Source organism: Pseudophryne corroboree, chromosome 2 (assembly GCF_028390025.1).
Source record: "Pseudophryne corroboree isolate aPseCor3 chromosome 2, aPseCor3.hap2, whole genome shotgun sequence".
Taxonomy (NCBI): domain Eukaryota; kingdom Metazoa; phylum Chordata; class Amphibia; order Anura; family Myobatrachidae; genus Pseudophryne; species Pseudophryne corroboree.
Genome location: NC_086445.1, coordinates 1,000,825,827 through 1,000,840,431, shown reverse-complemented (window position 1 = coordinate 1,000,840,431; position 14,605 = coordinate 1,000,825,827). Strand labels below are relative to the sequence as shown.

The window sequence follows — 14,605 nt, the reverse complement described above, 5'->3', positions numbered from 1 at the left end:
TGACACCCACCCGTCGCACCTGGGACCTCAGGGCAACCCAATGCTGTCACAGACTGAGCCGCTCTTCTAAGACTCCGGGGCCTCTCCAGTTGCAAACAAATTTGCAGTAGCTGACTAGGGAACACCCAGAAAACAGTTCTCACACGCCTGCGTTTCCATTACCTCCCCCAAACGCTGACCGCCTCATGCTGCACTACAGATGGGGGAGATTTAAAAAGTGCACAGACGTTTAGATGTGAAAGGGCTGTGCCCAAACTCAAATTGCAGTGTATAAAAAAGCTGTGCAGCATGTGTGGGCTACATGCAAATGCAGCCAGTATTTACCCTGCGTGCAAACATAATAACTATATTCATTGCACCACTTGAAGTACAGCATGGTTTGCCCAGTAGCACAGTTACTATTTTTTCGCTCTCTTTCATCCACCCGGGGACAGTCCAAACCACAACTTGTGTCACGATATTCAGTCCCTCTCCTGTTCCCGTAGTTTCCATCTCTATTAGACCATTATTCTCCCTAACATTACCAAACACTTACCCGTATATCCTTATAATTGCCTTTTGTAATTCAACTTTATTACATTATACCCGTTCCACACAATTAACCCGGTATCGACCTGTGGTGTGAAAGGGGCATAGCCGAAATCCCGGGTCGCCTGACCCGGCAATTCAAGTGGGGGATAAGGCAGTGTTATACCCGGGTTGAATACCAGGTCAGTGGCTGCGTAAATGGGCTCCCGGGTCGATGCGTCCCGGGACCCGTTTACTACAGCAGGGAGAGGCGGCGCAGAGATGATCTCATCCGTCAGCGCCGCCTCTACCCCCGCTGCCGGCTCCGCCCCCGTTGCTACGGCAACCCGCCCGGCATATTGCCGGGTCGGGGAAGCCAGCAGCAGCGGCCAATGCCGGATCCCACCTGGGAAAGACCCGTTTCCTATTCCCGGATGGGATCCGGCATTGGCGGTGTGAAAGGGGTATCATTGTTACCTTGCTTGCATCATCACTTGTAATTGCTTTTTTAAATTCTATTTTTATTGTGTTTTAGTTTATGTGATTTAGGTCTACCCTGTTTGTACTACTGTTCTGTACGGCATTGTAGAAGTTTGTGACCCCTATAAACCCTAGTAAAAATAATACTCTGGAAAGAAAACCACTTATTTAAGCAAAGTAACTTTATTTATACACAAGTATGACAAAGGGACATTAACTCAGGATAACAGTAAAGGCTTCCATAGGTTAAGGCTGAATGTGGGCATAAAGTTTTGTCAGGCTGGAATCTCACAAACACTAATTGGGATTTCGCATCTACCAGGCCAAGACTTTCTTTTCACTGACCAGTTCCCCATAGGGTGATTCAGCTCCTGGTGGGAGGAGAGCCAGATATACCGGTGTCTCTGCCCCTTCATCAGGAGACTTGGTAGCATTAGGACCAGCCATGTCGGTCCTCACCCACCCTGGGCAGCAGGCATTGAGGACAATGCCTTCTTCTTTCCTGGTCTCCTTTAGCCGACGAGCTTGGATTCTGGATAGCACCGTTACCCCAATTTTGGTCACCCCATAAGCAGTGTTCGGCCATCCTTCTTTTTGGTGGATGCCCTTCTTGGCGTCTTCTACAAACTTCTTCATGAGTGTCACCAGCTCCTCCTCTGTGATGGTGTCACTGCGGAATTTCTCCTGTAGTTCCGGGCTGCACTTAGTTAGAGCCATGGAACTGGCCACACTAGATACATTGACCACTCTCCCTAGAAGTACAGGACATACAGAGTCAACAGATAGTTACAGTCTCATAGGTAACACAGAAAACCTTGTATCTCAGCATAGCCTATTATTGTGCAGGGAATAAGTTTAAGTTTAGACTGCAATCTCTTTAGGAAACATGTATCTCTGGTGGGTATTTAATTACAGGAATGTTATTCCATATTAAAGAACCCAAAATGATGTCTTTATATATTTTATTCAATTAAAAAGTGGGCGCTACAGATTTTAGATAAAATAATTATATAATGAATTAATAAACGGCAGCTCACACAGCGAGGATCTGGATATCCACAAATTATAGGACACGAGGTCCAAAAAATTGATATATCAAGTGTGAGCGCACTAGTATAATTGCGAACATAAAATTTGATCAAAGGCTGCTGGTTTAATAAAAATACCTTTATTTATCTCCTAAAAACAATGAATTATAAACACATCTCAATATGATAACAATCAAGACTGAGAAAAAAATAATAAATGTAGTATAAAATATATGAGCTCTAGCCAATTGGACTTTTAGGTTAATAAATAACATGCATACCGGTATGTTAGTTTGTTAGAAAAGACACAGCACAGTTCTTATCATATAGTCCTGCTGGCTAATATAGCTGTTATTTCCCTCCAGGGGACTTGTCAGTATCAGCGTTGGAAAGCTGTTAAATAACCATGACTTGTATTAAGAAAAAGAGTTACAGTCCCGTACTGTTTACTGCTGGGATAATTATTCACTTTGGCAGTTTTGTTCAAGTAATGATGCTAGCAGCAGTTGAATAATTTCGTAATGTGATGCTGGTGTTTACTTATTCCCCGGCATGACACTCCTGCGGGCAATGCTTACCCCTCCACACTGCGGCGGTTCTGGTGTCTTAAGCCTGACTTGGGGTACCGGCTTAGTGCAGCTGTCTCCGGCTGAGCAAGAGACGCTGTAGCGTGTGGTATAGCAGGGAGCGCTTGGTCGCGGACCGCGACTTACGGGTTTTTCGGAGCTTCCGTGTTCCGGTGCGTTCCACCTGACGTTTTCTATCACCTGACGCGTTTCTCCACCTTCAGTGGGTGGCGGTTTCCTCAGAGGTTATTTTGCATGTTATTTATTAACCTAAAAGTCCAATTGGCTAGAGCATTTATTATTTTTTTCTCAGTCTCGATTGTTATCATATTGAGATGTGTTTATAATTCATTGTTTTTAGGAGATAAATAAAGGTATTTTTATTAAACCAGAGCCTTTGATCAAATTTGATGTTCACAATTATACTAGTGCGCTCACACTTGATATATCAACTTTATATATATTGCTGTGTGTGCATCAATTGACCCTTTTATTACGACACAAGTAATACAATATATGACAGTGAACAGTCCATGACCACCACTATAAACTTACCATTTGGTTTAATTAGTGGTAGTAGCTCGTTACAAATGTCTTGAGTGCCAAAAAAGTTTGTTCTCATGGTTACTTCAGCCTGGGTACCAAACGGGGTGGTGTCAGCCACTGGGGAAATACAATTTCGAAGGAAACATCAATGATCAAATAATAATAATAACAACTAAGTTTCATAGGTGTAATAAACAGGTGTGTTTCAGCGTTACCGCTCGATGTGAGTTTTAGTAAATGATACATGACCTCCTAACCCCCGGTAGTTTTTGTTTAAAACACAATACTGCGCTATTCCACCTACAACGGTCAGCCCTCATCTTCTTTTGGCAACAGATCTAGTAATACAGTAAATATTTATCTTCCGGTTGATCTGGTTACACTTGGTGCCTCACAGGAATGATCCATTAAACTTAAAAAATGCACAAAATTTCAAAAGTTTAAGTGTCAGGTCCCCTTTGAGGTGTTAAAGTGGCAAAGTTATTTTCTCTTTGCCTTGAAGGTAAAAGCGGCAGTGCTATTTTCATACATCATTTGCTATTATGAAGCATATTTATCACAGTCCGCATTTTTAATACAAATGTGAGTTTTAATGTAAATTTGCATCATGAAAATACACCGCAAATACTGTATTAATTGATAAATAGGTCCCTAAGTATTAATATTCTGAAGTTTACCATTATTACACCTGCAATTCCAATGATAAGGGAATAGTAATAGGATAATACAGTATTTCACCTATATAATATTCATTCTAGCACCCTGCACCTGTCACAACCCGTGCAGTTCCTCTTTCCTGCCTGGAGTGATGCTCTCTGCTCTGGTGCTTCTAGCACACTCTGGTCTGTATCTCAGCGCTGACAAGCAGAGAGTGGCACATCAAGCAGCACAGAGGAACTGCAGGGGTGGTGACAGGTGCAGGCTGCTAAAATGAGCACTACTTAGGTGAAAGTTGCCAAAAGGCGGAAATATTAAACTTGGGAAACCCAGTAAGGTGGGTTAGTCCCAATTGTACGAATAGGTGATTAGGGTGTAATAATTTGTTCAGGGTTTAGAGAAAGGGAGTTTGTGATGTTGTAGTTTAGGGCAGGCATGTCCAAACTGCGGCCCTCCAGCTGTTGTGAAACTACATATCCCAGTATGCCCTGACCCAGTTTTGCTGTCAGAGAATGCTAAAGTTGTGTCAGGGCATGCTGGGATGTGTAGTTTCTCAACAGCTGGAGGGCCGCAGTTTGGACATGCCTGGTTTAGGGAAACTGGTTGGAAGTCTACAAGAGTCAGAAAGAAGCAAGCTGTGTTATGTACCCATCACCTACTGCACCCCCTACTGGTGAGCGGGTGTCACACCTATTACCAACAGAGAGAGCAATCTATTTCCCAATATAAGATGCAGGGTGAAGCAATGACATACAAAGTGCAGATGGCACAGACCCCCCAAAAATGTCTGACCGTGTTACTGTAGCTGAACACTGCCCCCGTATGCCTAATCCTCACCCACCCATATCTCTGGCAAAGCCAACAAAACAAGCAGAGGTCTGATGTGGCCATATAGTATAATCACCCCCTCCTATGGCTAGCCGCTGTCTCTGCCTGTGGTAGGGGAAGCCCAGTTATGTGACGACGCCATCATACCCACTATATGCCAACTATTAAATACAGGCCTGGGGGAGGGGATGTTTTTAGCCTTGCTGGCATTGCTTCATTTTGTGTCAAAACAGGTCTGGTGTACACTGCATATACAGAACATCATAATAATAATACTTTCATACAATAATTACAGGGTATTGTGCAGACAGACGGGTCAGCATGACTGAAATCTACAATGGACCATGTACACTGTGCCCATACTCCAATCACCAAATATATCAGCAGTTTATATATACAGCACATTTACTGTGTGACACCGACCTTGTTTCCCTCACCTCACCCTATTCCCACATTGCATGTTAATTTACACTTATTTCACATGATTTGTAGCCCCATGCAACATTACTTAAGTCTATCTATGGTCCGTTACGTGTTTTGTTCTTGGTACTTTGCTGGAACTTTCTAACTTCATAGACAGACATGCAGAGTTGTAGAAGTGTGGCACACTGTATATCAATCCCAGGGCAATTCACACACTTAAGGTGGGAATTCGATTGCTGGTGAAGGGTGTGAATTTCCGTTGCCGCAGTGGTTAAACATCGGCTACGAAACCCCATCTCGCACCCTTCGCCAGGTCAACCGAATGCCAGATTTGCACGTAGTGCTAATTACCCTATGAAGCGATTCAGCTGTAATTGAATTCCCCCCCTAAGGAATAGATACAATTAGTCGCAGGTTGAGTCGCACAGTCTATTCCCACGGCAGAAGTATCCTGGGATATTTAACTGCAGGACCACAATCAACCTGCGAGCACATAACATTCCAGGCAGCTGTTAACGCTAATTTCTGCATGTACCTCCAGAGGGCGCTGTACAGGCTGCATAACTTAATGGCTAATTGAATCTGCACACATGTGGGGTGACCCTACTGAGATAAGCCCTTCTTCCTGAGCTTTCACTGGGGAAAGTCTAATCTCAGCTTCTCACAGTTTGAGCGTTAACCTGCAGAGAAATCACAGACGCCTCCTGTGCTAGCTCTCTGTCTGCCCCCATATACCTCTATGAGGATGGAGTCAGTGTCACAATCACTGAACAGCATTGTACCGCCGCTAGCTAACGCCATCTCAGGATGACATTAGTTACGCCATACAAGGCATTGAAATGTGCGTCAGGCTCCAGGGGGTTGATTCAGATGTGGACGGAGGTGCAATCGCCGCTGCTTACATAGAAGCAGCGGCGATAGCTTAAATATGGTAATGGGGAAGGAGGCATCACGTCTCCTGCTTACATTACTGATCTGTGCTGCGTCCTAGACCACCACAGATCCAACAGGGAGGCCAGGAAATGTCTGTCTTCCAATGGAGATCCTGGCTTTAAGGTTAGGCTGCGGGAGGGGAGGTTAGGGTTAGGCTGCCTGGAGGGGAGATTAGGGTTAGGCTGCCTGGAGGGGGGATTAGGGTTAGGCTGCGGGAGGGGAGGTTAGGGTTAGGCTGCGGGAGGGGAGGTTAGGGTTAGGCTGCCTGGAGGGGGGATTAGGGTTAGGCTGCGGGAGGGGAGGTTAGGGTGCCTGGAGAGTGGGTTAGGCTGCGGGAGGGGAGGTTAGGGTTAGGCTGCGGGAGGGGAGAGTTAGGGTTAGGCTGCGGGAGGGGAGGTTAGGGTTAGGCTGCGGGAGGGGAGGTTAGGGTTAGGCTGCGGGAGGGGAGGTTAGGGTTAGGCTGCGGGAGGGGAGAGTTAGGGTTAGGCTGCGGGAGGGGAGAGTTAGGGTTAGGCTGCGGGAGGGGAGAGTTAGGGTTAGGCTGCGGGAGGGGAGGTTAGGGTTAGGCTGCGGGAGGGGAGGTTAGGGTTAGGCTGCGGGAGGGGAGGTTAGGGTTAGGCTGCCTGGAGGGGGGATTAGGGTTAGGCTGCGGGAGGGGAGGTTAGGGTGCCTGGAGGGTGGGTTAGGCTGCGGAAGGGGAGGTTAGGGTTAGGCTGCGGGAGGGGAGAGTTAGGGTTAGGCTGCGGGAGGGGGGATTAGGGTTAGGCTGCGGGAGGGGAGGTTAGGGTGCCTGGAGGGTGGGTTAGGCTGCGGGAGGGGAGGTTAGGGTTAGGCTGCGGGAGGGGAGAGTTAGGGTTAGGCTGCGGGAGGGGAGGTTAGGGTTAGGCTGCGGGAGGGGAGGTTAGGGTTAGGCTGCGGGAGGGGAGAGTTAGGGTTAGGCTGCGGGAGGGGAGAGTTAGGGTTAGGCTGCGGGAGGGGAGGTTAGGGTTAGGCTGCGGGAGGGGAGGTTAGGGTTAGGCTGCCTGGAGGGGGGATTAGGGTTAGGCTGCGGGAGGGGAGGTTAGGGTGCCTGGAGGGTGGGTTAGGCTGCGGGAGGGGAGGTTAGGGTTAGGCTGCGGGAGGGGAGAGTTAGGGTTAGGCTGCGGGAGGGGAGGTTAGGGTTAGGCTGCGGGAGGGGAGAGTTAGGGTTAGGCTGCGGGAGGGGAGAGTTAGGGTTAGGCTGCGGGAGGGGAGAGTTAGGGTTAGGCTGCGGGAGGGGAGGTTAGGGTTAGGCTGCGGGAGGGGAGGTTAGGGTTAGGCTGCCTGGAGGGGGGATTAGGGTTAGGCTGCGGGAGGGGAGGTTAGGGTGCCTGGAGGGTGGGTTAGGCTGCGGGAGGGGAGGGGAGGTTAGGGTTAGGCTGCGGGAGGGGAGAGTTAGGGTTAGGCTGCCGGAGGGGAGGTTAGGGTTAGGCTGCGGGAGGGGAGGTTAGGGTTAGGCTGCGGGAGGGGAGAGTTAGGGTTAGGCTGCGGGAGGGGAGAGTTAGGGTTAGGCTGCGGGAGGGGAGAGTTAGGGTTAGGCTGCGGGAGGGGAGAGTTAGGGTTAGGCTGCGGGAGGGGAGAGTTAGGGTTAGGCTGCGGGAGGGGAGAGTTAGGGTTAGGCTGCGGGAGGGGAGGTTAGGGTTAGGCTGCGGGAGGGGGGTTAGGGTTAGGCACTTAGGGTCAAGCACCACTTTAGGTTTAGGCACTAAGAGGGAGGGTTAGGGTTAGGCTGCTGAAAGGGGGAAGGTTAGGGTTTGGCACTAAGGGGGGAGGTTAGGGTTAGGAACTGAGGGGGGAGATTAGGGTTGGGCACTAAGGGGGAGGTTAGGGTTAGGCTGCAGTAAAGGGTTAGGGAGGTCTGTGGGTGGTGATAGAATACTTACAGTACCTCACCCCTGTAGGAATCATGACCTTCGGGATGAAAGTGTCGGTATTGTGACCGCCAGCATCCCGTCCGCCGGTCACATTAACACTCAATGGAACCTTTCAGCTAGCTACAGTGACATTGCACCCTGGGAAAGCTGCTTCTGTGAGGTAAACAGAGAGACTTGGTTATGGCTGAACAGGCCAAAGCTCTGGTAAAGGAAACCAGTGGGGGGCGTGTTTCCTCAGCCACCCTTCTCAATGGCTTCTGGAGGATAATCCCTATAGTAGCAGAACTACGAGGGTGACAAAGCACCAGTCCAGACACAGCAAGCATTGTGCATTTCCACCAGTGTATCAGCGGCGACCATCCCTATCCATGTAAACTGGAATGAGCGGCGTTGTTTAGCTTCCAAGCTGTGTCCTATCTGTGAGTTATCTTAGTGTTTAATATCCTGTTTAGCTGTACGGGTGGGATCGCATTTCATGCTGCAGGGAAACTGATAGGAATCCCAAGCTGCTAAAGAGTTTTCCCTATATCTGATTCTGCCTCTTATTTCCCTCACGGTGCGGGCACTCACCTGGGCATCTTATATTTATATCACGTATTTGTCCTTCACTTTACACCATCCGTGGGGCAGCACAGATGGCGTAGTGGTTAGCGTTACTGCCTCACAGCACTGAGATCATGGTGCATTTGTGTGCAGTTTGTATGTTCTCCCTGTATTTCCTCTGGGTGTTCCAGTTTCCTCTCCCAGACCAAAAACATACTGGTACAGTAGGTTAACTGGTATCTGATAAGAATGAACCCTAGTGTGCATGTGATAGGGACTATGGATTGTAAGCTCTGCTGGAGCAGGGGCTGATGTGAGTTATACCCCTTTCAGACAGAAAGTGAAATTACCGGGTGAATCAGTTCCACCCGATAATTTCATGAAACACACGGGTCCTTTTTCTGTATGAAAGGGTCAACCAGTGTTGTAATTCCCGGGACTTCAACCCTGGAATTTACCAGGGTCGGAGACACGGGTTGACCCTTTCACACAGGCAAAATACCCGTGTTTATCTGCAAATTACCGTGTCGAAATTCTCGACCTGGTAACTTGCATGTCTGTGTGAAAGAGGGGGGGGGGGGGGGGGGGGGGGGTCAGGCAGGTTACGGCAAAACTACTGGGACATTTCTGTCTGAAAGGGGTATGACTGAGATATTACCTGTACAGCGCTACGGAATATGTGTACGCTATATATAAATGAAATAATAAACAGATGAAACCAGCTAGAGAGTTAGGGTGTGTACACACGGTTCGTTTTAAACTAATAATAATGATGGTTATATCTCTTTATACAAAATGTAAAATGTTACCGTAATAGAAATCACCATTGCAGCACACATGATAACATATACTGTAACGTTCCGCTGGGATAAGACGGACTCCTTGCCTGGCATGCTGCAACACAGGGCCGGCTCCAGGCATGTTCGAATAGAGCGGCCGCGCAGGGCGCCACCCTTAATGGGCGCCGAGCGCTGGCGCCGCCATATTCGTACCTGGAGCCGACCCTGCTGTGCAGCTCTCCCCAAGTCCCCGGCCTTTAACTGTTGTGCGCGATATGTGTGCCGCGCAGCGCGCATACAGCACACCGACCACCGCCTGCAGACAGCCACACTCCCCCTCCCCGCAGATCACACCACCATTGGAAGAGTCCTCCGGTCCCGGCCCGCGCCCTCTGACAGCAGCAGTGCCTCCCTCCCGCGCCGCAGGTATTGTGGGGGGCATTTATTTATCTGGCACTGTGGGGGGCATTTATTTATCTGGCACTGCGGGGGGCATTTATTTACCTGGCACTGTGGGGGCATATCTGGCACTGGGGGCATTTAATGTATCTGGCACTGTGGGGGAATATCTGGCACTGGGGGCATTAATGTATCTGGCACTGTGGAGGCATATCTGGCACTGGGGGCATTTAATGTATCTGGCACTGTGGAGGCATATCTGGCACTGGGGGCATTTAATGTATCTGGCACTGTGGAGGCATATCTGGCACTGGGGGCATTAATGTATCTGGCACTGTGGGGGCATATCTGGCACTGGGGGCATTAATGTATCTGGCACTGTGGGGGCATATCTGGCACTGTGGGGTCATCTGCACTGTGGGGGCATTTATGGATCTGTCACTGTGGGGGCATTTACGGATCTGTCACTGTGGGGGCATATCTGGCACTGTCGGGTCAGCTGCACTGTGGGGGGCATTTATGTATCTGGCACTGTGGGGGGCATATCTGGCACTGGGGGCATTTAATGTATCTGGCACTGTGGGGGCATATCTGGCACTGGGGGCATTAAGGTATCTCTCACTGTGGGGGCATATCTGGCACTGGGGGCATTAATGTATCTATCACTGTGGGGGCATATCTGGCACTGGGGGCATTAATGTATCTGGCACTGTGGGGGAATATCTGGCACTGGGGGCATTAATGTATCTATCACTGTGGAGGCATATCTGGCACTGGGGGCATTAATGTATCTGGCACTGTGGGGGCATATCAGGCACTGGGGGCATTAATGTATCTGACACTGGGGGGGGGGGGGGGCAATAATGTATCTGGCACTGTGTGGGCACTTATGCATCTGGCACTGGGGGCATTTATGTATCTGAACTGTGGGTGCATATCTGGCACTGTGTGGCAATTTATGTAGCTGGCACTGCTGGGAGGCATGTCACATGTAGCTGGCACTGCTGGGGGGGGCATATCACGTGTAGCTGGCACTGCTGGGGGGCATGTCACGTGTAGCTGGCACTGCTGGGGGGCATGTCACGTGTAGCTGGCACTGCTGGGGGGCATGTCACGTGTAGCTGGCACTGCTGGGGAGCATGTCACGTGTAGCTGGCACTGCTGGGGAGCATGTCACGTGTAGCTGGCACTGCACATTATGTGTATCTGGCACTATACTGGAGACATTGTGTGTAAGGAACACTACTGTGGCTATGTGTAGCTGGCACTGCTGGGGGGCATGTCACGTGTAGCTGGCACTGCTGGGGGGCACTGTCCATGCTTTGGCATATAGGTATGGAAACAACAAGCAGTATGTACATCATTTTGCCCTCCTAACTTAAAAATGTGCCCTCCCTGTGATCAGCACCCTGCCCTAAAAAGTGAACACTATCATGTGTAGCTGGCACTGCTGGGGGGCATATTGTGTGTAGCTGGCACTGCTGGGGGGCATGTCATGTGTAGCTGGCACTGCTGCGGGGCATGTCATGTGTAGCTGGCACTGCTGCGGGGCATGTCATGTGTAGCTGGCACTGCTGCGGGGCATGTCATGTCTATCTGGCACTGCACATTATGTGTATCTGACACTATACTGGAGACATTGTGTGTAAGGAACACTACTGTGGCTATGTGTAAGGCTGCTAATTGTGATCATAGAGGGGGTGTGAAAACATATTTACAGTTTGATGATATGAAGGTACGAGGTCACGCCCACTTTTCCAGAGGCCACGCCCACTTTTCCGGAAGCGCGCGCATGGGGGGGGGGGGGGGGGGGGGGGGGGGGGGGGGGGCGCTTTTACATTTTCTCGCTCAGGGTGCTAGTAGGCCTGGAGCCGGCCCTGCTGCAACATATACTGTATACTAACTCAGTGACTGCCAGGCAGTGCAGCAAGACATGGCACAGTACAGTGAGTGGGTAAGACACCAGACCCCGGGGGGACTTACCTTTAAATGCAATGCCAGCATTATTGATGAGGACATCCAGACCTCCATACTTCTCTCTCAGGAAGTCGCGCAGAGCCCGGATACTGCTCAGGTCATTGATGTCCAGCTGGTGGAAGAGGGGGCACAAACCTTCCTTCTCCTTTAGTGCCCTGATAGCTTCCTCCCCCAGCTGGGGGTTCCTGGCTGTCAGATACACGTCTCCCTGGAACTGCTTGCACAAGGCCCTCACTACAGCCAGGCCGACCCCTTTATTGCTCCCTGTGACTACTGCCACCCGTACCCCAGCCATGCTGCCAGTTCTGGAGACGATGTGACACTGGCAGAGCCACTAGTCCTAAGGATTGTTATGGAAGAAGCACTGTATGGGCTCACAGCTCCTCCCTATAAGGCTGGGACTAGATGCAACATCACTCACAAACAGGCAGCATGTAATGTCCCCCCACCACATACCCAGACATGCTTCCTCCCTCTCATAACAAACTGTGCAATGCTCCTGCCATCTAGTGGTCACAAGAAGAACTGCTGCAACTCTTTCCCTGTTACACACTGTGGGGGTTATTCAGAATTGTTGACAAACCAAAAAAGCACACTAATGAGCAAAACTATGTTATACTGCATGTGGGGCAGATGTAACATGTGTAGCGAGATTTAGATTAATGATGGCCATCAATGATTTCTAATCATCAATGGTTTATGGCCGATCTTGAATGCTTTTTCCATCGATGGGACAGAATCATATGGTTTCCATCCATCAATGGCACAGCATAAACGAATATATATATTTTGTTTTTCAAGGTGGCGGGACTTGAAGCATAGCTCCGCCCCCAACACCCATGAAGCCCCACCCCCGGGCTGGCCCACAGGTCATTCACAGAAGTGTCAGGGATTACCACCGATAGGTGAAACTATCGATGGTCTCCCATAGCATATTTTAGTGACCATCGATTCCCACTTACAGTTTCACCGTCGATTGCAACCATCGATGGTGAACACACCGATAACCATCCCCAATTTAGATTTGGGTGGGTTATATTGTTTATGTGCAGGGTAAATACTGGCTGCTTTATTTGTACACTGCAATTTAGATTTCTGTTTGAACATACCCCACCCAAATCTAACTCTCTCTGCACATGGTTTTACTCATTAGTGTGCTTTTTTGGTTTGATAACAAACCCCTGAATCATAGTTGCCTACCCTCCCTCATTCTGCAGGAGACTCCCTGAAATAGCAGCAATCCCCCTGACTCCCTGAATAGACCAGCAAGATTGTTCCTTACCCCCATTATGTAGCTGTTACATTCTTTAGGGTGGGGAAATAAATCATATATATATATACACATTCAAATGGGCCATTTCCCTGCATTGGTTATAAGGCACAATGATCCCTATGGCTACATGCATTTTAAATAAGGTTCCTCATGGCCACTTACAGCACAGGTTCTCAAACTCGGTCCTCAGGACCACACACAGTGCATGTTTTGCAGGTCTCCTCACAGAATCTCAAGTAAAATAATTAGTTCCACCTGTGGACCTTTTAAAATGTGTCAGTGAGTAATGACTACACTTGTGCACCTGCTGGGTGACCTTCAAAACATGCACTGTGTGGGGTCCTGAGGACAGAGTTTGAGAACCTGTGACAGTTACAGTATATGTGTATACCACCAGTGGTAGCCAACCCTGGTCCTCGAGAGCTACCAACAGTTCACGTTTTCCAGGTCACCCAGCAGGGGCACAGGTGCAGTCATTACTCACTGACACATTGTAAAAGATCCGTAGATGGAATTAATCACTTAACTTGTGATTCTATGGAGACCTGGAAAACATTAATGGGCCCTACACACTACGTGATTTCAGTGGAAGATATGAACGATCTCGTTCATTAATGAACGAGATCCCGTTCATATCTTTCAGTGTTGAGGCACCAGCGATGAACGATGCGCGGCCACGCGCTCGTTCATCCCTGGTGCCCCGTCGCATGTGCATGCAGGCCAATATGGACGATCTCGTCCATATTTGCCTGCACTTCTATGAAGTCGGGTGACGGGGGGAGTGAAGAAACTTCACTCCCCCCGTCACTGCCCTCCCGCCGCCGGGTCGCCCGTATCCGCCGTCGGGCAGCTCGGCGGCGGATAACTCAATGTGTAGGGCCCATAACTGTTGGTAGCTCTCGAAGACCAGGGTTGACTAACTCTGGTGTACAGTATATTTACTTTGGGGCTCATTATTTTCATGACACGCCTCTCAAATGTAGCAGAACATGTCCGTGCTGATACTTTCACAATCGCCCTGAAAAGCTTTTTCAAAAGTAGGCAAGTGTGCCCTGAATAAGGCAGTGTGTAACTGGGATCAGTATGAAAAACCGGCGGAACGCATACCGTGTAACTGATACAGAACTAGGAGGAGCACAGCACAAAAAGGAGTAAAGGGGCCCACACATCAGAAATTGAATGGGGCAATTTTCCTTTCTGCCCAGGGGCGTAACTCCCAGAGGCAATGGAGGCGCCTGCCTCCGGGCTCCAAGCCCTGAAGGAGCACCTGCATGTACAGCAGCACCTGTGTGGTTCACAGCAGGATCCAAGTGTGACCGCTGCTCTTCCAGCGGAACTCTGCGGTGCACCCGCTGCTGCATAGACAATTGGCTCTATCCATGGAGCCCTGCTAACACCTGCAATATGGGACAGGAGGGCTCCCACCTAGTACCATTCAGCCTGCACTGCAGAGGCAACGGTGCGCCCGCCTCTGCTGCCGGACTGTGAGATGGGACCAATGGCGCCGAGAGGGGGGGTATTCTTCACCCAGGCCCGGGTCCCGCTGCCCCCCCTTCCTTCCCTGTTGTGGGCAGCAGCACTAGGAGTGGGGAGAGAGAGGAGTGACTGATGCAGCAACAGCCTCTCTCCCCAGCCCAGCACACATGCTGCTGTGTGCTGCGCTGGGGAGAGAGGCAGCTGCAGAAGCAGTGTCCTCTCTCTCCTTGCGTGATGTGGATGTCGCCCATTTTTCTCCCATGCCGGCGGTTGCACAAAACTAAAACTTTTAGTATTT

The 14,605-nt window shown here is 49.7% G+C and overlaps 1 protein-coding gene across 2 annotated transcripts in view; it reads right to left on the bottom strand.

Annotated features, from left to right (window-relative positions):
• Nucleotides 1–1,151: 1,151 nt before the first annotated feature.
• Nucleotides 1,152–14,605, bottom strand: part of LOC135050236 (carbonyl reductase [NADPH] 1-like) — a 28,710-nt gene continuing 15,256 nt past the window's right edge. The window contains exons 1-3 of one of the 2 annotated variants that reach the window (XM_063956533.1): nt 11,565–12,286; nt 3,137–3,244; nt 1,152–1,739 (exon numbers count right to left, since the gene is read on the bottom strand). In XM_063956533.1, coding sequence (XP_063812603.1) covers nt 1,303–1,739; nt 3,137–3,244; nt 11,565–11,853 — 834 coding nt within the window. In that variant the 5' untranslated portion in view covers nt 11,854–12,286 and the 3' untranslated portion in view covers nt 1,152–1,302. Of the gene's footprint in view, nt 1,740–3,136; nt 3,245–11,564; nt 12,287–14,605 lie in introns of those variants that run through there. The other variant, XM_063956534.1, reaches the window with a different exon arrangement.